Source organism: Carassius auratus, chromosome 5, assembly GCF_003368295.1.
Source record: "Carassius auratus strain Wakin chromosome 5, ASM336829v1, whole genome shotgun sequence".
Classification (NCBI taxonomy): Eukaryota; Metazoa; Chordata; class Actinopteri; order Cypriniformes; family Cyprinidae; genus Carassius; species Carassius auratus.
Genome location: NC_039247.1, coordinates 21,112,053 through 21,139,468, shown reverse-complemented (window position 1 = coordinate 21,139,468; position 27,416 = coordinate 21,112,053). Strand labels below are relative to the sequence as shown.

The 27,416-nt window shown below is 36.3% G+C and overlaps 2 protein-coding genes and 1 pseudogene across 4 annotated transcripts; 2 read left to right on the top strand and 1 right to left on the bottom strand.

Annotated features, from left to right (window-relative positions):
* The first annotated feature begins 5,168 nt into the window (after positions 1–5,168).
* cplx4b (complexin 4b) lies at positions 5,169–8,336 on the top strand. Its single transcript, XM_026252879.1, has 3 exons — positions 5,169–5,326; positions 5,756–5,843; positions 7,069–8,336. Exons 1-3 carry the CDS (start codon positions 5,262–5,264, stop codon positions 7,297–7,299), a joined length of 384 nt encoding a protein of 127 aa, XP_026108664.1. The 5' UTR covers positions 5,169–5,261; the 3' UTR covers positions 7,300–8,336.
* On the bottom strand, positions 7,413–18,338 carry LOC113080804 (mucosa-associated lymphoid tissue lymphoma translocation protein 1-like). 3 transcript variants are annotated; one of them, XM_026252857.1, is made up of 18 exons: positions 18,171–18,338; positions 17,190–17,414; positions 16,925–17,091; positions 16,488–16,609; positions 16,267–16,414; positions 15,988–16,166; positions 15,617–15,716; positions 14,085–14,159; positions 13,395–13,418; positions 13,287–13,310; positions 12,969–13,172; positions 11,385–11,562; positions 11,218–11,289; positions 10,996–11,123; positions 10,624–10,773; positions 10,271–10,428; positions 9,524–9,649; positions 7,413–9,384 (listed from the first exon to the last, which is right to left on the bottom strand). In XM_026252857.1, the coding sequence occupies exons 2-18, from the start codon at positions 17,336–17,338 to the stop codon at positions 8,926–8,928; spliced, it is 2,463 nt and encodes an 820-aa protein (XP_026108642.1). In that variant the 5' UTR covers positions 17,339–17,414; positions 18,171–18,338; the 3' UTR covers positions 7,413–8,925. The 3 variants fall into 3 exon arrangements, with proteins under 3 accessions (XP_026108642.1, XP_026108646.1, XP_026108655.1); XM_026252861.1 differs by lacking the exon at positions 14,085–14,159; XM_026252870.1 differs by lacking the exon at positions 18,171–18,338 and having other exon boundaries at positions 17,195–17,299.
* Positions 18,339–19,738: 1,400 nt separating this feature from the next.
* LOC113080793 (prolactin receptor-like) lies at positions 19,739–27,383 on the top strand (annotated as a pseudogene).
* Positions 27,384–27,416: the final 33 nt, after the last annotated feature.

The window sequence follows — 27,416 nt, the reverse complement described above, 5'->3', positions numbered from 1 at the left end:
GTTGAGAATGCGGATGTCCTGCATGCGCAGGGGGACCAGAGCCGCGTCTACACATTTTGTGAACGTGCGGGGTGAGAGTGCAAGGCCGCAGGGAAGTACTCGATATTGGCATGCTTCACCCCCGAAAGCGAACCTTAGAAACTTCCTGTGTTGTGGAAGGATGGATATGTGGAAGTATGCATCTTTGAGATCTATTGTGACAAACCAGTCCTCGGACCTGATCTGAGCTACAACATGCTTGATTGTGAGCATTTTGAACTTCAATCTCATTACTGATCGATTTAAGACTCGCAGATCTGTGATCGGACGCAACCCCCATGCTTCTTTGGAACTATGAAATACCGGCTGTAAAACCCGGACTCCCTGTCTTGAGAAGGGACCACCTCGATGGCCTCCTTCTCTAATAGGGTTATCACTTCCTGTTCCATAACCAGACCCTGCTTGGGGCCGACTATTGTCGGAGTAACTCCGTTGAACATCGGCGGTGCAGAGCCGAACTGAATATGGTAGCCTTTTTCTACTGTGTGCAGGACCCATTGAGATACATTTGGCAGTAGTTTCCAAGCTGCTAAATAATCTCTAAGCGAATCAGTCTCTTGAGACTGACCTCTGGTGTAAGAGGCCCCCGCAGGGGCGGCAAGCATCTCAGCTCCGCTACACGCACGGGCAGAAGATACTGAGAACGATGCTCGCTGGCATCAGGGCTTCTTAGCGTAGGGCTTCTTGGCTTCAATAACTGCCCTTAAATCTTGCTTGGCCATAGAAGACCTCAGCCGAGAGCGCGACACTCTGTTTTTGGGCCTCACGGTACGAGGAGCTAGGGTGCGGCTGGGGTACCTCCCGCCCAGATGCCCCGAGAGAGAGACGAGGGAGGAACTTATGGAATGCCGCCGCTTGTTTGCGGGCCTCCTGAAACCTGTCGACGACAGTGCTAACTGCGTCGCTGAACAGGCCAGAAGGCTGAATTGGGGCATCCATAAGGCAGACCCTGTCTCGCTCTTTCATTTTTGACAGGGAGTTTGGGTTCTACAGCCGGTATTTCACAGTTCCAAAGAAAGGCAGTTAGGCCTGCCTTTAGTGTTGAGTCTGTGACTTTATACCGATAACCTACATCGTTCAAAGCATATTCGGCTCGATCATCTGTCAGTGATGTCATCTCCCAACACAAGCACGCCCAGCCCCTGACACTGACAGGGCTGCGTTCAGTACCGGAAAAAAACCATGATGCAAATTTTTTTTTAAATGGAAACGGTGGTGCGTTGAACAATCTGTTCTGACAACGCAAGAGGTGCAACTATCGCAGCTGAGAAGGCCATTCTTTGTACTCTTTTTCGAAGAATTTCAATGATGAAATCATTATAAATAGGCTACATGTGTAATACTGCAAAATACACTCAATACAGTCATTATCCTTGCCCTCCAGAATAAAACATAACATCCCAATCGAGTGAAGGGATTTGTGGAAACTGTGGTTCCTAATCATTGTGTTCCAACATTTGCCTGGCATTTCAGGATGAAAAGACAAACATTTCAGGTGAAGGATAATCCACTTCTTACCTCCGAGACTGTGTATGATCTATATGACGTTTGCCTATTATTTTTTATTGTGAGGGGAGTGTCGTCTTCTCAGCCTCATTGTTCCTTTGTGTCTATTTGTTCATCTCACTTCATTAAAACTGTTAACTCGCATCTGTTTCCTGACTTTCCTTCACTCCACCGTCACAATGGGTACATGGTGGTCATAAAGGGATGGACATGGTCAGAAATAATGCTCAGGTAGGCCGTGGCATTTAAATGATGCCCAATTGGCCTAAAGTGGCCTAAAGTGTGCCAAAAAACATCCCCCACACCATTACACCACCACCACCAGCCTGCACAGTGGTAACAAGACATGATGGATCCATGTTCTCATTCTGTTTACGCCAAATTTTTACTCTACCATCTGAATGTCTCAACAGAAATCGAGACTCATCAGACCAGGCAACATTTTCCAGTCTTCAACTGTCCAATTTTGGTGAGCTTGTGCAAATTGTAGCCTCTTTTTCCTATTTGTAGTGGAGATGAGTGGTACCAGGTGGGGTCTTCTGCTGATGTAGCCCATCCTCCTCAAGGTTGTGAGTGTTGTGGCTTCACAGATGCTTTGCTGCACACCTCGGTTGTTACGAGTGGTTATTTCAGTCAAAGTTGCTCTTCTATCAGATTGAATCAGTCGTCCCATTCTACTCTGACCTCTAGCATCAACAAGTCATTTTCGCCCACAGGACTGCCGCATACTGGATGTTTTTCCCTTTTCACACCATTCTTTGTAAACCCTAGAAATGGTTGTGATTGAAAATCCCAGTAACTGAGCAAATTGTGAAATACTCAGACTGGCCCGACTGGCACCAACAACCATGCCATGCTCAAAATTGCTTTAAATCACCTTTCTTTCCCATTTTGACATTCAGTTTGGAGTTCAGGAGATTGTCTTGACCAGGACCACACCCCTAAATGCATTGAAGCAACTGCCATGTGATTGGTTGATTGGATTATTGCATTAATGAGAAATTGAACAGGTGTTCCTAATAATCCTTTAGGTGAGTGTAATATTTACCATTATATAATCAGAGGGGTATATAAAAGTCTATGAAATTGTCACTCCTTAATACAATAGCTAAATATGTAAATAAGTATGGTATTTTTGTTAAGCAAACCTTCCTAAGGAAAGGGTTTGGGCCAGAAGACATTGAAATTAGGCAACTAAATGATATTTAGACAGACTTAAAGAAGTTCCAGATCTATACTTGTGCTCTTATTATTTAGTTATTTTGCCTTTAATGTAAATAAAAATGTACAAACAATATACTTGCTCTTGTGAATTTACAGTAAAGACCAAAAGTTTGGACACACCTTCTCATTCAAAGAGCTTACTTTATTTTCATGACTATGAAAATTGTAGAGTCACGCCGAAGGCATCGAGGGCTATTTGACCAAGAAGGAGAGTGATGGGGTGCTGCGCCAGATGACCTGGCCTCCACAGTCACCGGACCTGAACCCAATCGTGATGGTTTAGGGGTGAGCTGGACCGCAGACAGAAGGCAAAAGGGCCAACAAGTGCTAAGCATCTCTCGGGGAACTCCTTCAAGACTGTTGGAAGACCATTTCAGGTGACTACCTCTTGAAGCTCATCAAGAGAATGTCAAGAGTGTGCAAAGCAGTAATCAAAGCAAAAGGTGGCTACTTTGAAGAACCTACAATATGACATATTTTCAGTTGTTTCACACTTTTTTGTTTTGTTAATATGTGTTTCTGTTAATATAATTCCATATATAATTCCACGTGTTAATTCATAGTTTTGATGCCTTCAGTGTGAATCTACAATTTTCATAGTCATGAAAATAAAGAAAACTCTTTGAATGAGAAGGTGTGTCCAAACTTTTGGTCTGTACTGTCTATTGCTGTTAATTACATTGTGTGAGTTGTCTCTTTAATAGCGCGTGGTTTAAATACATGTTGCTGCTGATTGGGCTGCCATTTTTGACACACCCACCAAACAAGAGAAAAGTATCCCAAACCCAATGCTGCCAAATAATTTTCATGGGAAGCTGCTATAGGGAAGGTCAATTTGTTGCTAAAAGTTACAGAATGACGTTGTGACACCATCACATAATCAGGACACAAAATTGTCACTGCATCAAATCTCAGCAAAAATATATCTTTTATATAGGCCTCTGTTAATTTCGATTTGTTCGTAAAATAATATATATGCATAATAGCCCATACTATAAAGATATAAATAACTGTATTTTAAATTACATTTGCATTGTATTTTTTGTTTTCTGGTTACAAGGTTACAATGGATAATGGATAACAGATAAAGTCCTGGAAAATTACTACTTGTTAAGTGATCACCAATTACAGGTACAAGCTACTAACAAGGTGTATCATAATGAGTGTGTTTGACTTGACGCAGGGCTGTGCAGACCAATCGGTGTTTGACATCAAAGCACAGCGAGAGCGATGCGAAATCACACACTTCTGTCTGCAATCTATTAGCTCTGTGGAGCGCAATTTCAAGTCGAACACATCTAATTATTGCCCAAACCCCGTTGAGCACTGTTTCCAGGAAACATGTCATTCAAACCAGAAACCGCTGCCCCAGGTTTCAGCGGAAATTCCAATAATAAAGGAATTACAATTCCATTTGAGTTTTGGCAGACTACATGGGAGATGCAGAGAGAATGAAAAAGCAGACGGGGTAATTAATATTACATGCTCATAACTCGTAAGACTGCTGCAAATGGACCACATATATTTCTATTTTTAACAAATCTAGCGAGTCAATGATTCAATGACCCATTCATGAAGAGAGTCACTTGCTTTGTTCCTAAATGAATCAGCAGTTTGAATGAATTGATTTAAATAATGATTCAGTGACAAAGACAGTGACTTCAGTTTTATTTTATTAAGTATAAATTGAGTCATTTAAATAGTTTAGTATTTCTATATTCAAAACTTTAAATTAAAACATTAATTTCATAATGTTGTTATCATGAAATGCATAAATACACATCTAAATATTCCTTAATGCAACATTTGTGCTCTTCTGTGCCATCAAAAGAGGAATTGTTGACGCTGATTTCATTTGACTAATATATTAATATATTAAACACAAAGGGGTAATTAATGTTTCTTACATTATAACATGTTTTAAGAAGGTTTAAAGAAAATATGAAATAAGTTTACTGTTGTTATAGATTATAAAGGGTTTTATTAGACATTTGAAAGGTCATCTAAAATGACTTATTGTCTCCTCCCGCTTTCCATGTTATAGTCCCCCCAGTCAATTTTTGTCATTTCCACCAATGAAAAAAAAGACATAAAGTGTCCGGCACAAATAATATAATTTTCTGTGAAAGTAGCTTTTACACTACAAAGCTTTGACAGAGTTGCAAATGATGAACAAAAGATTAATTAATCTATTTTCTGACGATGGAAATAAAGGGCTCAGACCAGCTGATGGAATTTGGCAGAAACTGGTTCCTCTTTTTTTGGCCGGGGTCATTGCCAGGATGTCCTTGATGATGCAACTGCAAGGCTGTCACACAGAAAAGCCTCTCATTGGATTTATTCTGATAGACCAATCCTGAAGCTAGAATAAAGCTTGATTAAAAAAAAAGAAAAAATAAGAGAGAAAGCAGTAGAGTATTTTTCTTTTGGATAGAGCATCAGTTCACATTCATTGTGATCAGCCAATTGAAGAAACAGGAACAACTAGCAAAATGGCCCAAGATGGAATGTCCAGAGAAGAATATGAGGAGTATCAGAAGCAGATGGTGGAGGAAAAGTAAGTTTGGATCTCTCTTATAAACACTGGCTATTCTAGCCCATTTCAGACAAGAGGTTTTTCATAATTTTATAAACTCAATAAGTTTTAATCTCAAATGGAACGAACTGAAATGTATCAGCTAATAACATTCAAAACATTCCATTTATTTACAAATTGTTTAGTGTCAAGTCTATCTTTCACATGATACTCAGATAAAGTCTACTGTACAATACATTGTTTGAGCTGTGAAAGAAACAGTGTCCCTGTATTTCCCCTATTGTAAATAAATATGTTTAATGGCATGTACCCTGATGCTGGGCTGTTTTCTGATAACACTGTTGTCACAGTTCTTGGCTGCCGCTGGTTTCACTTTCCTGTTCATTATCTATTCCTGTTGTTTTTGTGATTCTCATCTTCTGTACATTGCCTGCTTCTTTGGGAATAAAGGATGGAGAGAGATGCAGAGTTCAACACAAAAAAGGCAGAAAGGGCTTGTCTGAGGACTTGTTTAAGAGACAAATATCGACTTCCAAAGGTGAGAGTCGCATGATCAGATAACTGAATCCCTTTCAGTAATGCTGAATTGAATTATTCCTGTCCCCGATTGACTGTGCTTAAGCAGCACATGAATAGCATCAGTTTGCAGAGATGGTTAAACTATCAAGCGTGAAGGTTGCAGTGCAGCTTGTGGCAGGAGATTAAGGCATAAAACAGTAAACTAAAATAGTGACTCTGGATGTTCAGGGCTTAAGGCCCACAGTGATTAATCTCTAAAGTGAGCTTTAAAAGCATTGCTGTAGAGTTTACAAACGGTGTGTTTCAGTAGCAGTTTAATGTTGAGAGACATTTGTTGAAGTCTAGATTCATCAATAAGGAAACTTATGCCAGACATACTAAAGAGGAGGAAGAGGGTTTATAAGATTTTAGTATTTTACATGACCTTTCTAGGTCTAGAAATTTACAGACTATTAAAATTTTGCCAAGCTAGAACCACATATTCAGGATTTTTTCTGAAATGGAAAAAAATAATAAAAGTTATTATTATTATTATCGTCAAAAAAATTATATATATATATATATATATATATATATATATATATATATATATATATATATATATATATATATATATATATATATATATAAAATAATTATTTTTTATTTTTTAACCTGAAATTACCTGGGACAAATGGTTTAATTTCCTCTTTTATTATTATTATTAATATTCTACACAGTAATATATAAAATAATCTCAGATTTTTAAGAAATTATTAATTATACACAATTAATTAATAAATTAATTAAAATCATTACACTGCAGCAAGGCTTTCTTATCGATATTTGAATGAATGACTTGTTATTTTTCATTGTCCCCAATTAAACTTGCTAAACTAAGTAAAGAAGTGTCTCAGGTATTTGTATACAAGATTATATACTAAACTACATTAATGTTTTTCAAACCATTACAATATTTTTGCATTGCTCGAACAATTTAACATTTGAATCATTTTAAAAAGAAAACATATTGAGGATTATATCAGTATCTTGAGAGACAATGTCACCATTTATTAAAGTAGCTTATATTAAAGTAGCTAATAATATCACCACCACATACCCTGCTTTATTTATAAAAGTCATACTTGAGGCTTTCTTTAAAGCATGTAATGTAGTTCCTAGTATATAATAGTACATATTTAAGCAAACAAGTGCTATTAGATTTGAATTGTTAGCTTTGATTGATGTGCTGATTGTTTTTCTAGAGTGAACAGGATGAGATTATGATTCAGCAGGCCGGAGATGACATTGACGTGCCAGAAGAAATGATCAAGATGGTGGATGGAGAAGCGCCGCAGGAGGAGGAGGAAAAGGAGTCCATCATGGGTCAAATGCAGAACCTTCAGAACATGGATATGGGGCAGCTCAAAGAAAAGGCTCAGGCCACGTTTGTGGAGATGAAATCCAAGGCTGAGGAGAAGTGCACTGTCATGTAATGTGACGAGGAAGTCAAAGTCATCTAATGTTGATGACTTGCATTTGCTTTTGCAGTGAAACTATTAATTTTCGTTTTCCTGATAAATATTGATCACACTTTGAGAGATGGATGTCATTGTTCAGAAATGGATTTGTGAATTTATTCAAAGTTCTTTCAGTTGGTTTCTTGTTTTCCTTTTTAATCAAATTCATTGTTTTTATTTAGTTCCTTTTTTTAATCAAACTGTTATTGACCTTTTCATTGAGTAATCTTGAATTACAAAGTCAGATTGATCACCAATATCTACATGCTAAAAGACAATGACATTTGATTCATGCACTTTATTTAAAAATAAAGTTTTTTTTTAAACATGTCTTTAAAACCCATAGGAAAAAGAGATGTTTTGAGATGTAATGAGGTGAAAGAATTTGTAACATAAATGATCATTTAAAATGACTAAATACTATTTTCTTTACACTAAATAATCGTAATAAGTTAGTCATGTGAAAGAATGAAAACTGGTAGAAAAGAGACCTAACTTGTCATTTTTGCACTGCTTCAATCACCAAATGTAATCAATCACAAAAAGAATATGATCAATTTATGAAAGAATTTCTTATAGTTGATGTAAAGACTGGACATTAATTTTTAGATTGTATTTTTTACATGGAAAAAAACACACCCTTGAACTGTAATTTACTAATCCCACAGTCCTTAAAACAAGAACAGTACTCCACCCAAAATGAAGCTTTTCTCAGACTTTTTAAACTTTTTGACGAAGTGGATGCTTCAAAAAGCAAACACTACTAATCCATGCGACCACAGTTGATGAATCAGTGTTCTCTGAAGTTAAACTATACATGTGTGAGAAAAAAAAGACATATTTATTCATTTTTTAAACCATAACCAACAGCTTTCATTCAATTGAGATAAAACATCAGTGTGTTTATACATCACATAAGCTCTCTGAAGCTTGTGCGAGAACTGCTGGTCCCGTGTACTTCATAAACCTGCATGTAGCTGTAGTCGTATAGATTAACATGATGTTCAATTTGTGTGGTTTTTGAAGCACCAACTTTGGCGGTCCCATACACTTGCATTATATGAACTCACAGAGCTGGATTATTTTTCTAAAATCTGCAGTGTACATCTGAAGGAAGTAACTCAAATACATCTGGAAATGGTAAATGATGAGAGACTTTCATCCTCATGCCATCCCAGATGCATATAAGGCTAATGACAGCCTTTTAGACAACTTTGACTTTTTTTTGTCAGAGTCCATGCTTCAAAACAAGGCAAACATGACTTTAATCCATACGACCACAGTTGAGGAATCAATGTTCTCTGAAGCAAAACAACACATGGATGTGAGAAAAACACTAAATATTTACTAACTTCCATAACTGGGGCTGTATGGATAACCATCAAGTTCAATATGTGTGGTTTTTGAAGTGACAACTTTGGTGATTGCATACACTTGCATTATATAGACTCACAAAGATGGATTTAAAAAAGAATAATAATAATCTTTGTGTTCATCAGTTGAAAGAATGTCATACACATCTGGGATGGGTACATGATGAGAGAATTTTCATATTTGTGTGAAGTATCCCTTCAATCATCTGTTTAACACTTGTGTACTCACTCAGGAATGGTTATAGAGTTGCAAACTATTCATGAATTCATTCTGCATGTCATCAATGTCATCACTGGTCTCAATGGGAATACTTGGTGGGTTCAGGAAGGGAGAGCATGGCAGGTTCTCATATTGATATGTATGGTCACCGAACAATTGATAGTCCCCATAACCCCCCACAGCTCCGTGGAGGGGCTCGCAGACGTTGAGGTAGGGGTTGGCGTACTGCTGGGGGATGCAGGGGTCCTGGCTGTGGAAGCGGCGGTCAGACGCAGGGCTGTGGCTGGGGCTGGTCGACGGACTGTGGGGAATGAAACACGTCAGCTGACAGCTGTTCTTCCTGGTGGGACGGTTGAGATCCAGTTTGGCGGTGAGGGGCTTGCCGATGCTAACGTCCATGTTCCACTGGACCAGTTCATCTAGGGAGTTAAACTGGACTTGTAGGCAGACAGTGAAAGCGAGTTCCTCCTGTAAATCAGGAAGAAAAGCATGAGAAAAATTATTTTTTATTAATTTAAACGTATTGTAAATCAGATCTAGATCTAGCTAAAGAACTATTGTGAATAAGTCTTTTTGGATTTTGATGTGTTGATGAAGGGAGCTGTACCTTGAGTTTCTGCAGTGAGCTGAGTCTAGTGTAGAGGCAGTGATGAGGAAGACTGCCTGAAAGTAAGAAGCTTCCCGTTTCCTCCAGAGTTTCTTTATTCATCAGCTTAGGATCCACATCCAGGTCCTTCAAAATCAGGTAATAGGAAAAACACTATTTATTGCAATCATGTTAGTTTTATATATATATATATATATATATATATATAAACATTATGGAATATTGACACAAATGCTATTAGTCCCATTAAATGTATGGCTAAGTAATTAGACAGATTAGTATTAGTATTAGACAGATATACTGTTCAAAAGTTTGAATTTTTAATGTTTTTGAAAAAAGCCTCATTTGGTCACCAAGGCTGCATTTATATGATCGCAATATAGAGTAAAAACTATAGCTAATACTAAATATTATTTCAATTACTGATGGCAAAGCTGAATTTTCAGCGTCATTACTCATAAAACATTTCTTATTTCAACTATGCTGAAAACAGTTGTGCTGCTTTATATTTGTTTGGAAAATGCGATTCATGCTTTGATGAATATAGAGTTCAATGGAACAGCATTTTTAAATAGAAATTGTGTGTAACAAATGTCTTTAGATCAATTTAATGTGTCCTTGCAGAATAAACTGATTATTTTTAATTTCATTTTGTTGTTGACCCCACATCTTTTAATGGTAGTGTTTATGATTAAATAATGAGAAACTGCATTTTCTTTCTCCAAAATAACAAAAAAGACCACTAACCCAAGGGAGGTTAGTTATGTGTGCCTGACACGATAGCATCTCCTCTGACTTTTTCACAATGCTGGTGTAGATGACCAGCACGTTAGAAAACTCAGCAGCAAAGTCCATTTTTATCTGGACTCCACACTCGAAGTCCAGAAGTTTACTCTCTGGCAGTTCTGGGTTGAAACACAGAAGCAAAAAAAATTTGACAAATGCTGAAAACATTTTTTATTTCCAGTATTGTTTCACTTATTGAGGACTGATTGTCATGATGAAATGAGATGAAGTGGAAACATTTTTTGGGGGGCATTGTAAACAATAACAAGTATGCAGTAGTAAGTTGCACAATATTTTGAAGTAGTTGTCAATACCATGTGCTTTAGACCAGAGCAGGTTCTGTGCCTCGGCTGCATCGGAGTAGTCCCTGGGGCGGATGGGATCAGTGAGGGAACGTCTCTCTGACAGACTGCTGCGGATCTCTAGAGCCTGCTTACCCTTAGTGGGGTCAAACTGACCCATATCTACAAACAATCAGACAAGCAACCAAACATGAGTTCGATGAAATATTAATTGAAATTAATATTGTAAAAGATTACCATCATTAGTAGAAGTAGTAGTCAATCTCAGTGAGTAAGTACACTTTTCAAATTAGTCAATCATATGTTTGAGCTAAATGGACCGGCATTTTACTAATGGAAGTTGTAATGCTTCATTTAACTTCAACATGCTTAAGGTTCCCTCACCTTCAGCCACTCTGTCCAGCAGAACAGTTATCTTCTCATCCTCTAGGAGGCGCTCCTTCAGGAATTTAATAAAGACTCCATTGGTGAATCCACTTGAACTCAATTCAAAAGCCTCAGCATCTTGGCAACTTCAGAAAAATAGTATATCATAACATGTCAGATAGATCATGAAATGTATTTTATCATGTTATTTCTGGATGAAAAAGATCACTAGACACTCACGTTGCATATCCGAACACAATATTGGCTGTAACTTGGAGCACAACGTTTGGCATGGCATCATCATGTACATTTCTGAAGCAATAAATTAGTGTTAGAATGCTGGTAACCAATGTATGAAATACCAGTGTGGATATGATTTGTCATCCTGCATTTTAAAAACCCCACACCTTTTCCTGCACATGTCCAGGAGGAAGACGTTGAGTCCGGTCTCCTTCTCCTGCATCAGTTTCAGGATGCTCTGGACACAGAGACAGTTGCCTGAGTGGTATGGGTTAGGGGCATCAACAGGCACCATGAAGCTGTTCCCAAAGTTCTCATAACCATGACCAGCATAATACAACAAACCTACAGGGAAGAGCAATCGTCACAGAGTCATTTCAATCAGAAAAAGAAATGTGTCATTCCAAACCTGTATGACTGTTATTTTTCATACAATGAAAGTGGATGGTGAATCACACATTCACTATAACTATAAGAATTCTGAAGTCATATGATAGCATTGCTATCAAAAATGAAGTTGCTGTTTGCTGAAAATAATATTTCCCTTCCCTGGGGATCTCAGTTTGAACTTATGTACATATTGGGCATGTGACAGAATCTAATTTATGTTTCTCAATGAGTGCTGAAATAATTATCACAGTATACGGCATTGTATTGAATTACTAAAAAAAACAGACTGAAAAGATAAACAAACTTCCGTGTTACCATATTAAAGGCAAGTTTAACAACTTAAAAAACTTGAACATTTAAATACAATAAAAGATTGCATAATAAATGAAAATGTGTAAAGAAACAAACAGATTAAAGTGTAAGCAATATGGGCTGGCATGTTTTAGTCCAGTAAAAAAACAAAAACTAATTATATGTATATTTTTTACATGTGTAAACAAATGACTGAATAAATATTAAGTATTGAATATATATTAAACATTTTCACATAGCTTATTTGTAGGTTTTTTTTAAGGCAGCATAGACACAGTGGTGGAAAAGAAGCTAATTTGCATACTAAAAATCTAAACAATTCATATAATAAGGTTATTCAAGTATTTAAAGTACCACAGTAATAATATCAAGCGTGTTCATTACTGCAATATCTGCACTTCTAGTACATACTCAAACATGACGCCTTAAAATGTGTTTTGCCTGGTTTTGCCATTTAAAGATGTCCAAAGGATGTGCCATTACTGTAGTTCTCATGTGTTACCGATAGGAACATACCAAGTTTTAAAATGTGAAAGCTCAAATTATATGGTACTTTAATGAAGGTTTTTGACCTTTTCAGAGGCAGACAGCCATGGTCCTGGTTCCATTCTGTTTTATGGAAATGAGATGCATGATCTCCTTTAGTGCCCAATAGTAGATATAAAGTAAAATGGGTTTGGATTGATATGAGAGTGAGTAAATGGTGAGAAAATAACTGATACTTTCTAATCACCCCTGAAGTCAGTATTCAACCAAGTACACTCTTAAAAATAAATACTGTTTATTGGCATCTACAGGTCCAAGAAGAACCTCCATGGAACCTTTCCATCACACAGTAAGGGTCTTTATAGTGGAAAAATGTTATTTTAAAAACTGTTCACTGCAAGGTTCTTTGGAGAACTACAGACAGTGCTTCTATGGCATCACTGTGAAAACTTCCTTTTGGAACATTTTTTTCAAATGTGTAGTTAGTTGCAGTTTTACATGATGCAAAATAGCTATATAGTTTATACGAGACAGTAGAATGAACTACTTGGAAGCCACAGTACCATACACTCCCTTATGAAGCAGGGACAAGAACTCCTCCACGGCGTTCCTCATCTCGGACTCGGTTAGATCCAGCAGAGACACCACTTTGAAGTTCAGTTGCCGCAGCAGATTGGTGAGGTCATACACGTCAACCATGGGTGCTTTCAGCTGTGGGTGGTTTCGATATGTAAGGTTACCAATCAGAAGAGCCACTTTGTCTGTAGCTGAAGGGAGAAAACAATTATTCACAGTGAAAACAAAAAAACAAAAACAGCCGGTTTGATTTCTCGTGTGTATTCAAGTTAAGTTGATTCATAGACATGTTTTGGTCTACTCACCGTAAGGTTTCTCAAGACTGTGATCTGATGGGAAAAAGCCATAATCATTCACTGACTCAATAAAAGCCAGAAATATTCAAAACTACATGTGACTGGAACATAACTTACCCCTATCAACAGGCAAAAAGTCATCTATAAAAGAGAAATATATATTAGGTATATTAGAAATATAGGCATAGTTGAGCGAACATGATTATGACAGTAATGAAGAGAAAAGAAAGCTTATAGATCACAAGAGGAAACTATTTTTTTAAGAACGAAAACCTGTTTGAGGTATAACTAACCCCATCCTGCCACAATTAACCCTTACCGCCATTTAGTAAAAATATTTCATCATGTTCTCAAACTGCAGTCATTACAACTGCAATGGAAAGGCTCTCTTTGTTTAGTTTTTTTGTGACGGTCATGCATAGCTGCATTATGGAAGGCATCAGATCTATCAAAGTGTCTTCCACCACCTCTATCAGCAGAGTAAATCAAGAGAGTAGGTGAAAAATGTTTAAAGGAGTGCTCTGGGTTCAAAACAAGCTCAACTGTGGCAAGCCGTCACCTATCAGAGAAAGATCATGTTGACAGTAATGCTTTCGCTTTATTTGGGGTAATCTCACTTTATGCTGGTGATGGGGTTTAACTTGTTTTGAACCTGGAACGTTTGTTAGTTTTCAAAGCATGCATTAATCAGTATGACAGTATGATGATTTAGTATGGTATGAACTTGATTCAGATTCCACAAAGGGGCTGATACTGAAAGTACCTACAGTAGATGTTAGAAAGGTGCTACTACATTTTAGAAAATACCTTCAGAGCACTCCATTGCTCCTGAAATTTCATGAGATATTCTTGGCTCTTTCGTTTCAGATTGGCAAGGATTTTCTTGAAGAAGAATAAGGGGTTGGACCACAAAATGAGTAAATCAAATAAAAATCTAAAGAATTTTAACACTATATTTACCAAAAACATGAAATGCTATCAGCATTCAACAGCATAATGTAGATTTGAATGGCAATGTACTTCAGTCTTACATTGCCATGCAAATACCTTTAGAGGTCCCACATAGAGGTCATTGTCTCTGCACTAGAGTTGGATACACTGGATACTTCACATTGCAAAGACCATTTCTTGACATCGGATCGTTATAATTCTGCAGTTATGCATGTTAAGATTTACTCACTGTAAACATTAAATACTAGAATACACTACACAACATTTGTAGAGATTTGCAGTCTGGATGGAGTCAACACTAGTTTCCTAAAGTCAAAGCAAGTCTGCAGATTTTGGGCAGTCAGAGATGAGTGATTTTTACAGAAGATTTCATTGAATATGATGGGTACAGACTCTTGATTCTTAAAGAGTTAGTTCAGCCAAAAATGAAAATAAAGCCATAAATAATTCACCCTTAAAGTCATCCTAGGTGTATATGACTTTCTTCTTTATCTTCGAAGTTATTTTAATGTACTTATGATGTGCTTTCTATTAAACATCTCATGGACCGATGCAGTGCAACACCTGCTGAGTTGCACCAAACAGATTGAAAGATCAAAGACACATTTTAAAATAACTTTGACTAGATTCATATGAAAGAAGAAAGTCATTTACACCTATGATGACTTCAAGGTGAGTAATATATGGGCTTATTTTCATTTTTGTGTGAACTAACACTTTAAGCTTTAGACTCTGATTCCATACAATCAGAAGATTTCAAATGTGTATTATACTTTATTTTGGACTGACTTTACAACACATTGTTTTCATTTGTCATCATCTCCTAGCAATGAGGCGCATCTGCATAAATTTGTGTTCGGACTTGAAAGTCTGGTGGTGTATGATCCTCAGTTAATTAGTGTAAAAGTGTGTCCATGTGTAAAATGCATAGTGTTTTAAAATCTGTTATAACTTCATAAATCGTGTAGTGTATTCCAGCCTTAAAGGGATAGTTCACCCAAAAATGAAAATTCTTTTGATAATTTACTCAACCTCAAGTTGTTCCAAATCTGTAGCAGTTTCTGTATGAGTCTTCTGCTGAACACAAAAAAGATACTCTGAAGAATGTGTGTAACGAAACAGTTGCAGGTTCCCATTGACTTTCATTGCATTGAAAAAAAACCTATGGAGTTCAATGGTGAACTGTTTGGTTACCCACATTTTTCTAAATCTCTTCTTCTGCAAAGGAAAGAAACTCATACAGGTCTGGAACAATTTGAGGGTAAGTAAATGATGAGAGCATTTTTTATTTTTGGTTGAAATTTCCCTTTTGTTCTGTTCCTAAAACTGATTTGATCAGAAAACATCTAGCCACAGATTAAATATAAAGCAAAAGACTTGATGCATACCAACGACAACAACATTAACTTCATTGCTCCATGTCCGTTCATTGTTGCAAAAGATCTCGCAGCGATATCTTCCCTGGTGCTCTGGCAACAAATTCTTGACCTAGTTTAATCCAAAACATTATTCTGTCACTCTCACTACATTTTCAAAGTTGTAAATAATACAAAGATATTGGAGAATATTTTACAAAAAAGTACAATTTCAGTCATTCTACTTCAGAATTGCATGTGTTACTTGCCATTTCTTTGTAATAATTTGTGAAATTTGCTAGCATCTTCTTTAATCTACTGCATCCAAATGGTCTCAGAAACAAAATATAATCTGAACAATACTGAATTGTGCAATACTGAGTGTCATCTGTTGGTTCTCTTACAGTGTACTTCCTCTTAGTGGCTTTTTTGATCGGCACTCCATTTCTGTACCATTGATATTGTGGTAGGGGTCTTCCAATAGCTCCACACTCCAGATAGAGCAGATCTCCCACCAGCAGCCTTTGAGCTTGAGGCTGGATCAGCACCCTCGGCCTTCCCTCTAAAGCCAGAGACACTAATCCTGAACAAAGAGCATCAGTTTGATATCAATGACATATCGCGCAAATCATGACAATTCAGCCAAATTTCATACTTGTCTCTGCTGATCAGAAATGACTTGCCATATCTTGGTGGAACATCAAGGACATCCACTTGGGCCCAGTTACTGAACTCATACTCGTTTCCACAGTTGACCCGACAAATGTAAAATCCTGCATCTTTGAGCCGGACTGGACTGAATACCAGGTCTGGAGAGGAGCTGTTATGTACCTGAAGGGTTATATAAGGTCCAACATGACTGAAAGTCATGTTGCTTACTTGCAATATTTAAACATTTACACACCTCTTCCGTTTTCTTAAACCACTGGAACTGCACACATGAAGCACCAACAGCATAACAACTGAGACGAAGGTTGTGTCCGGTAATGACAGCCACTGACTGTGGCTGGACGAGGATTTGAATTCCTGTGAGATCAGGAAACATCTAACAATCAACCACTGAAACTGGCCTATAAATGCAATTTAATCATTTCATTAAAATTTTTTGCATATCTAAATCAATTCCACAGAAAATTCAGTTTTCTTTGACAAAGAGTATAGATTTGTTAGGTTGCAGATTTTTTATGGGCCCAAGAGGAACATTACTTTTTCAAACATGCATCAATGTCATGTTTCAATTTTGCTTGAAAAAAAAAAATCAACATTAGATAATGTGATGCAGCATTGCACTGTTGAAACATACACACTTTCTTTAACATGTTAACACTGAGGCTGCTATACCTGGAGGTTTCAGGCACTGCAGGGCATCCGTATGACCCATGATCTGTAAAAACTCCACCAGTTCACCCACCATACATCCTTGACCTCCAATGAGTTTGAGCAGACTGCGGGAAGGACTTCCATCCGCCTCCAAAGCCTTCAGAGAACACATATCCATATCATCCAGACTGTGCAAGTGAAAGGTAGAAGACAGTAAGAAAAAGACAGAGTTTCTTAGTATCCATTATACATTAAAAGGAAAAGTGAAATAAGAAAAAATTGTTACCTCACTTTGAATCGCTTGTCACTTTTCACGATTTCCCCCAGTTTTCGCCATCCCTTATTGTTGGCCTTGTCAAGAGACTCACAGAGTCTCTTCAACACAGATTCTTTCAAGAAATTTATGTTCAAAGAGTTGTCATTCAAATCTGACATGACTGAAGAAAACAGCTCATACACAAGTGTGATTGGTTGACCTGCTGAACTCTGATGTAAATGTTCAGCAAAGCACCTGCAAAATGGGACATTGAAGCAATATTTTAATCGGTGTCACTTACAAGCTACTGGATAAATGATGTAAAACTAAATAATTAATAATTATTCAAAATAATAATAATTAATGCCACAATGACTGCAAACTGTCTGCAAAATTGAAATTGATTCAAAAAAATCTTTATCTAGAAACCCTGATGGGGACTAACTAATATTTAGCCTAAAAACAAATGCCTGTGAAAAATGTTCACACGCTAGGTAAAATTGTATGACATTTTACATTTAAAGGGTCAGTTAAGTAAAATAAAGTTCACTCAAAAGCTAAATTCTGTTATGATTTCCTCACCTTCATTTTGTTCCAAACCTGACAGACATATTTTACGTGGTTTACAAATTAATGAGACGTTATAATGACATCCCGAGTCATCAACATTTAGGCTACTTACACAGTATGGCAAATTTGCAGTGGAAGACTGAAAATTTCATTCTTCCTAATATGCTCTTTCATGTTCCACAGAAGAAAGTTATCAAACGGCTTTGGAATGACAAGAAGATAAGTAAATGAAGGAAGCATTATCGGGTTTTGGTGAACTACCTTTAAGACACTCGCTATAGTTTTCCTTTTTACAGTTTTTGTCAACAACCGAGTACGAGTATTAAATGTCTGTAAATTATTCAAATTAAAAAGAAAAAAGTATTCGAATTCAAACAAGTAGAGTTAAAACAGATCAGAATGCACCATGAAGACAAAAGTAATATCAGAGTGTAAACATACCGTGGACGGATCAGACGTTGACATGTATCCCATTATTAAGCAATACATTAATTCTTCGCTACACTGACTGATGAGGGGGAACTCCAACTTTCAAACCATACGTATGTGTGTGTGTATGCATCACTTCCTGATGTCTAACAAAGAGGAAGGTGTTCATCTCGTCTCTCCTGAGCAGCTCAACGAGGTCTCAAACGGAAGTAGCAAGTTCTTATAGTCAAATCAGATACTCGCTATGAGAAAAGCCATGTTTTTCAATTATTACTTCACCAGAAAATTATTTTTGTTGATTAATGGCCAGATCACTAACAGTTATATTCCTACAGTAGGTAGCCTACTAAAGATGTAAAGTTTTAAGTAGCTACTCGATCTCTCTCACACACACACACACATATTTGTTTCTAACACATGTTCTTTTGACGTTTCCATTCATCCCAAAAAAATAAATAAATAAATAAAAAAAAAATATATATAATATATATATCAAGGAAAGTGCCCACCCACTGTTCAAAACTATATGAAAATGTTTGTTTTTCCTGATTTACTGGATAAGGATTAATGTTAAATATATTTTTATAAATATTTTGAAAATATATATCTGATTCTGTTAATTCTTATGGAGTTATAAGATTTTGTTAATTTACTCTTTTTTTCTAGGTCTAAAAATCACACATTTAAAATGTAGTTTCTTCATATGTCCTGTTTTTTCAAGATAGTGAGCTAATTTTAAAGAAAAGCAAAAAAAAAAAAAAAATGTTGTTGAGGGGCTGAATTAAAATAAAAAATAACTTGATTATATAAAAAGGTTGTTTTGCCTTATTTTTAAATCATTTTAAGTTGTCTTGGGGTCCCTTTGGGAGTTTGCTGAGGCCTCTAGAGGGCCCCAGGCCCCTGGTTGAAAACCACTAGTCCTATCATCCAGACAGAGCACTCTAGCAACACCCTAAAAGAATGCAAAGCAACCAGTCAGAGCCTCAGGGGCAAACACTCAGACTACCTCCAACACATTATCTATTTCTGTCTGTTTGTAGGCCCTTATCTTTTGGTCTTTCTGTCTGACTGCTTTAGACCTATATAACTTCAAAACATTTTTATAACTAAAGTTAAGAAATAGAGACTGATAGCACACATATACAGAGATGACTATTTGACACCTGCGATGTAGATATTTTTGTGTTTGCACGTCTGCAATAAGTCTGTAGGACATTTCCTGTCAGACACTGAATAGACATCTAAAAAATGTCTAAGATGTTTATGATTCATTATGTGTGTCAAACTGACATCTTTAGGACATTTATCAAATATTTTGTTCACATCAGATGAAGCGACCTTTAAGAGACATCTTGCAGACGCACGTGTTCTATTTATTTTGGTTCAGACATTCCACTATTTTCAAACTTCCAAACAAGGCTTTATTAGACGAACACCAAAGTTTTATTAGATGCACTTTACTCATCTTGTGTACAGTTGCTCTGTGTCATTGGCAGGTAATGTGTGTGTGAGTGCGTGCGTGCGTGCGTGTGATGCAACGTCATCGCCTGTATGCCACTCCTCGAGACTCTCCTTGCAGCTTTAGTGCTGTTTGTGTGCAACTAGAGACTCAGAAGCACTGCGGTGTCAAACAGGGTGACTTTTCATTTGGCCTTTCCCTCTCTCATAGTGCGCGGAAAGACTGTTTTCGATCCAAAATGCAGCACGTGAGTGGAATACTGGAAAATCACAGGTGAAGCAGTAGCAGATCAAGGTGAGTCTCCGTCAAAAGCGACGACTCTATTACAAATTATTCTTTTGTGATGCCGGGTATACTTGCTTAATATTTATCTTATAGGCCTATAACTATGCATATATATATATATATATATATATATATATATATATATATATATATATATATATATATATATATATATATATATATTGTTTTTTTTTGCGTCCAATAATATCGCAATCGAAACCGGGATTCATTTATTATGTATACAAGGATTATTAAATAGCGTCAAACAGTATGAGTCATTAAGATTTGCATTATATTTGTAATTCTTTAATATTGCATCTTATGGTCTATCTTATATATATATATATATATATATATATATATATATATATATATATATATATATATATATATATATATATATATATATATATATATTATTATTATTATTTTTATTATTATTTTCATGTAAAGAAGGTTAGAGGTTTAATGATAGGCAGATCTATTGTTCAACAGTCAAAAAATGACATAAGCTCTTCTATCTCTTGTACCTCAGCTGGGTTGACCTGAGATCACAGTTTGGCTGTCTGACCTGCCTTGTCATGGCTTACTGAAGCAAAATGTGTTTGTTTATGGCTATTACACCAGTGAGAATGCTGTGGCAAAAATTGGCCCCTGGAGGAATGTCAGAAGGAGACAGTAGTTTGTGTAGACTCAGTAATTAGTCTAGTTTGTTGTGCCTTAGTAATATTATGAATATGAGATATTTTGAATAACAGATTTTCAGAGAAGACTTGCTTTTGTGGTGATTGATTGACATGACTTTACACATTTAGTTGAATCCCATATGATACCGGGCCTCAGCTGCCATCTCTTTCTATTCCACATTGATCACCTTATATGTATTTGATAAGAATGTGTAGGAATGTATATTATTTAAAATATGTATTATTATTCATGAGATGTGTTGTCAAACTTGCTGCTGTTAAAATGAAAATAATTATTTGAAGTGGTCTGGCACCGAAATAGTTAATGTCAAATGTTCTGAGGTCATTTAAACCTGGACTTTAACCCACTTCCTTCTCAATAAGTACATATAATGCCGATGGCATGTTCATAGAAACTGAAACAAGTAAATGTAAAATGAAAAATATAGATGCAATATAAAGATTGTAGCAAAGTGTTTCTAAAATGATCCAAAAACATAAAGCACATTGATTGCCCTTTATGTCTGTGTCTCATCCATTTCCAAGGCAGTATCTTTCCATTAAGTCAGCTCTCTGCACCTGTGTTTGGCGTGCTCAAATCTTTTGTTGATGCCTTGTGTTCATAACCTTGTACATTACCATGCTGTGAGAAATAACCATCATTCAGGACTGTGTTAGACACTTCTGTGATCATGATGTGCTGAACTGAGAACTTCATTGATTAACTCAAAAATAAAATAAAATAAAATTCAATGTGATTTAGTGTTTGTGATTGTTCTGCTTTCATAATCAAAATGACACATTTTATAATTTTACTTTGCCGAGATAAAAAATCCAGACCAAAAACAATTCACTGTGTATTTACTTTACTGATCACGTTTAGAACATAGTCATGAAATCAGATAAGAAGCGTCTTTTTTTAATCTTGGCATAGAGTAAACTCCATGCAAAATTGCATACAATTTTGTACACATGATGACCTTTCAGCTGCTGTGATGAGTGAAGGTGTTTACACATGCTAAGTGGTTGTTTTGCATGTCTAGATTGATGTTTAAAGTAGAAACAAGCTCTACAGGTGGTACTTAACGTGCTTGTTGTGGACATCTTATTGACTTTTGGTAGATGTTTGTTTCTCGTGCAGGAAAAATGTGGAGAGATGCAGAACAGGCGCTGACTCTGATGTTTCTCCTCTCGTGGATCTCACACAGCATGTGTAAGTGAGGGAGGTACAGCTTTAAAATTCAAAGATTACATTCAGACAGTTGCCATTGTGTTCTCCTGTCTTTTTTTTCATTTGGAGGCCTGTTTGAAATATCACTTTATCTAGTCCTATTATTCTTACAGATATCTTATAATATACTCTTCAATTACAATACCTTTCCAGGTCATTCTCCCCCAGGGAGGCCCAGAATAACAAGATGCCGGTCGCCTGAGAAAGAGACTTTTACTTGCTGGTGGGAGCCTGGATCAACAGGTGGATTGCCCTCCAGCTATCACCTGTATTACAGAAAAGAGAGGTGAGTGCAGCCTGCATCACTATTCAGCATCATTCATCCTGCTGTCAAAAAAGTATATTTGAATTATTATTTTTTTCTCTATATCAAAGCATGGGTTAGCTTTTTTTAATTAAATATTAAAAGAAGTCACTTGTGCTCACCAAGGCTGCATTTATTTGATCAAAAATACAGTAAAAACGGTAATATTAGTGCAATTTTCTTTTTCTAGTTTCTTATATTTTAGATATTTAACCTATTTTAAAATGTCATTGATTCCTGTGATGGCAAAGCTGGATTTTCAGCAGCCGTTACTCCAGTCTTCAGCGTTACATGATCCTTCATGAGTTCATTTTGTTCAGAATTTTTGGACGAATGGAAACGTCAAAAGAACATGTGTTAGAAACAAAAATCTTTTGTAACAATTTAAATGTCTTTAATGCCCCTTTTTATGAATATAATGCATCTTTGCTAAATAAAAGTATTAATTTCTTCCAAAAGCAAGGATTTGAATGGCAGTTCAGATCTTCATCTTGTATTATATTCAAAATATTTTTTCTAATTCCTATCCCACACGCGTTTACTAATAAACACACCAAACCTATAAATATCAGGTTTTGGTTCATCTGTTCATTTGTCATTCATCTTAAACTTTTTCAGCTCTTTGGAAGTCTCTGAATGTCCGGATTATCATAAGGCAGGGAACAATTCGTGTTATTTTGATAAGCGCCACACGTCTCTTTGGATCACATACAACATCACAGTGGTGGCCTCCAATGCACTGGGAGAAGCCTATTCAGAATCTGTAGAAGTTGATGTTATGGATATCGGTGAGTTCATTTAATGTGTTTACAAAACATTCAAATGCATCCAGAATCGCTTTTGTTTTTATATGCCCCTAGTGTATACTGACCATGCATGAATGGCTAATGATGTTTTACTACAGAGGCCAATTTCAGCGTTGTTTTGACAACAGCCACAGTGCAGTGAGCTGCCTGCTAAATATAGTGTATATAAAGATTTCCTACCACTTCATAACGGCACGCACAGCACAATCAGCAAAGGCTTTCAGTTAGATTGTCATACTAGAACAAAACCGATTACACTGCATGTAAAGTTATAACAGTTCAGTTACTGCTAGAAACGTGTGCACACTAGGCTCTTCCATGAGTTAAACGATGATGATTTTATGCATCTAAATGGAATGGAAAAGTACTAGATGGCACTAAACAGAGGCAGCTCTGAACAGAATGAGGATGATCAGGTTTGTGTCTTGTATTCTGGAGAACTCAAGCCATGTATTGAATATCCCACTGCACATGATTGAATGTGCTGCTGGCATATGGTTGATGTACTAATTTTTAAAAAATGCATTAAGAGCATAAATTCACTACTGTTTAAAAGGCTGGACTCATTATAAATGTTCATTAAGGATGCATTTATTTGATACAAATACAATTAAACAGTAATATTGTGAAATATCGTTACAATTTTCTATTATAATACATTTTAAGAAATGTAATTTATTCCAGTGTTGCTCCAGTGTCACATGATTCTTTAGAAATCTTTTTAAGAAACATTCTGACTTGGGGCTCAAGAAACTGTTGAAAAATATCATGATGATTAATATTTTTGTGGCAACTGTAATACATTTTTTCTTGATTCCTTAATGAACAACATAGAACGACTTTATAAATGTCTTTATAAATGTCACTTTTGAGCAATTCATGTGTTCTCACTGAAGAAAAAGTATTCTTCTCTTTCCAAGAAAAAAAAAACATACTAATCTTGAATATTTAAACAGTATATGAAGAATAGTCAAGTATCCATTTAGACCACATTCAGTTTATTTCCTTTTTTATTTCATATATTGTTGTCACTTACTGGTACATTATTTCTGAGAAGTTGATTGTCATTTAAGATGATTCATCTTCTGCCACACAGTGCAGTCTCACCCTCCAGAGAACGTAAATGTGACTCTCATGCAGACCACGAACAGTCCCTATTTCCTGGTGCAGTGGCAGCCTCCACATGACGCAGACACACGTTCAGGCTGGGTAACAATCAAATATGAAGTTCGCTTAAAAATTGAGAACCGAGGACATGAGGAGGACAGCGATTGGGAGGTGAGATTTAAATAGTTTCAAGGTCATCAAGGTTCTTAAAAATGTTCTTTTAGTTTGTAATTTTATTTTATTTTTTAAATCAAAACATTTTAAGTCCAAGGCTTTCGACTGGGGGTCCATATATAAATAATATGTGACCCTGGACCACAAAACCAGTCTTAAGTCGCTGTGGTATATTTTTAGCAATAGCCCAAAACAATGTTTTGCTTTTATGCCCAAAATCAATAGGATATTGAGTAAAGATCATGTTCCATGAAGATAATTTGTAAATTTCCTACCGTAAATATATCAAAACTTAATTTATGATAAGTAATAGGCATTGCTAATAACTTCATTTGGACAAATTTAAAGGCGATTTTCTTAATATTTAGATTTTATTTGTGCACCCTCAGATTCCAGATATTCAAATAGTTGTATCTCGGCCAAATGTTGTCCGATCATAACAAATTATAAATCAATGTAAAGCTTGCTTATTCGGTTTCGAAAAATGTACACTTAATACTGGTTTTGTGGTCCAGGGTCACACATATTAAATATTCCATATACTGTATTTATACAAATTTGCTTTAAAATGTTTTTATTAATTATCAATGTATTATAATGAAAAAAATCTGTATTGGGAGCCTGTGAGTTGACTAGTTTTTGCATTTAAAAGTTTTGATACCGTGTAAAATAATTATGATTGAGACATAGTTTAAATTCTTGTGTTTTAGTCATATAGTGCTGGAAAACAATTGGAGTTTAGCATCTACAGTCCACAGCCAGGAGCAAATTACATCGTTCAGGTGCGCTGTAAACTAGACCAAGGTCTCTGGAGTGAATGGAGCCCCTCTGCTTTCATCAAGATTCCAGACAGTAAGATGAGACCAGCACCAGCAACTCAATCTTTCACACCTCCAGCCATTGTGCTGCATTACTCAGCATTTTAGCCTTACATAACAGTAGCGGATACATATACCAAATACATTTGTAATTCTGCCTTTAGATCCATTTAAAGCAATTATACAGTAAAGCATTAAAAGATGAATTTAAACAAGCTTAAACAGGCTTTGTGTTTCTCGCATTGCAGATACATCTGACACACAGAATGCATTTATGATCATTGCTGTCACACTAATGGTCATCATTTTCCTGCTGACTGCAGGAGTGCTGACAGTCAAGATGAAACCGTAAGCATGACATCCCACCTCATCACAATGTCAAAAGAATTTACTCTGATTATTTCTTTCAAAATCAGTATTCTGCAACCTAATATGTGACACAAATTAATATATTAATATTAACATTAACACTGTGTGCACGTTATTTTTTAATACAAAAAAATGTCCTTCTTATTTATTAGCAGTTATATGTGCAAAACTGTTGTAAAAATGCAATACCTGACAGAAGGGTAAAACAACTTGCACTATAAACCAGTATTCTTATGATTAAAATAATACGTTTTTATTATAATCACTTTAAATAAATAGCAAATAAGCAGCATAATATACTGTTGTTTCACATCAAAAACAAAAAACTGGAATAAGATGGATAACACCATAAAGTTAATTCTGTATTTCTGTATTCTTCTCTAGGGTGAAGCATTTTTTACTGCCACCAGTTCCAGAACCGAAGATCAGTGGCTTAGACACTCGGCTCCTTAAGGTACAGCAGACACTACCATAATTCATGCATTTCTAAAGTAGTTTTAATAAGATGTGTAGTAGTGAAGTTTTTTTTTTTTTTTTTTTTTTTTACAGGATAATAGGATAATAGTAAATTAAAAAATATTCTTTAGAATTAAATGGATAGTTTTTCCTGTGGAACATAAAAGTAGATTACATTGTGACAATTTCTTTAAACAATCTTCTGAAATGTTCTGTCATTGTCCAAAAATAGGAGGGAGTTTTTAAACATTTCCAACAGACAATGAATTGACCCCACAAAACTGCAGTTACAGATTACAAAGGGTATTTTACTTCTCATTTCACAGAGTGGTAAGTCCGAGGAAATCTTCAGTGCTCTGATTACTCCGGGATATCCCAAATAGCCCAGAGATCAGACCGTCAAGTGGACTACCTCGTGGTCTCTGACTATGACGAGGAAATGGATTTTAATGGCAAAGCTCATCTTGAGTGCCAAAAGGGAGACAACTGTCTCACAGAAACTGCACAAAAGGTCTCTCAAAACAGCATCCAGATCACGTTGAACAGCAGTCAGGATCTAAGCACCACCCTGAGCGAACACGTCTACCCTGGGACCGTCTCCAATCAGCTAAGTGCCACCAGCAGTGTCCTTGGAGAGCCACGACAACTACTTCAGCTTAATTGCAATGGCTCACCAGAGAAAGCTCAGGATCAAAACGCTCTAATGAGCTCCGGTAGCAAATGTGAGATCGTCAGCATCCACCCTGCTGGACTTATGGGGTATGTTGAGGTTGATGAGGAGAAACGAGACCAGACACCTCTGGCAGGGGAGGACTACAGCATGGTCACTGACGTTATCAGTGATAATATCCTTGTACTACAAGACAGCCTCCCCATACAGGGTCACAAAGAGGTCAAATGTGACAAAACATTTAAAGCCGAGGAAACAGGAGGGGTTTTCGAACCTCTGGGATACTTGGAAACCCTGACAACTTTTTTAAGGGGATCTTGACTGTTTTCTTGCGACTTAAACTTCAGAGGTTTGGGATTGTTTTGTGTCTTAGTGTCCTACTCCAACTGTCAAGCACTTTGTTAGTAGAGATGGGAGAAGGGTTCTTTCGGCAATCAGGGGTGCGTTTCCCATACAATGACATGCTGCTAAACTACCTGAATACAAAGAATCGCTGGAGAAATTAACTAGCTATTCATAATTGATCCACAAAACTGCTTCTTTATCATTTTAACCACATTGGCTCAACAATGTTTTTACTGAAGTCACGCAGGTGGTGGAGTAATTACTTTTGCTAATCAATCATTTTGGATCAAATTAATGTCAGATTATTGATGTAAATCACAAACATGGCATATGAGGACTACAAAAATGTTGTGAGCCATTTTTTTTAGTGTCATTTGCAGCTTCCCCTGGGCACTAGAGCACAATCACATTCTTCAAAAACTGCACTTTCATTCTCTTGACAAAATAACATATATATATATTATATATAATGGAATGAAGGAGATACAGATTGTACTGTTAGCTTGCTTATTTTCTCAAGAGCATGATCTTTTAATAGTCCTATGGTT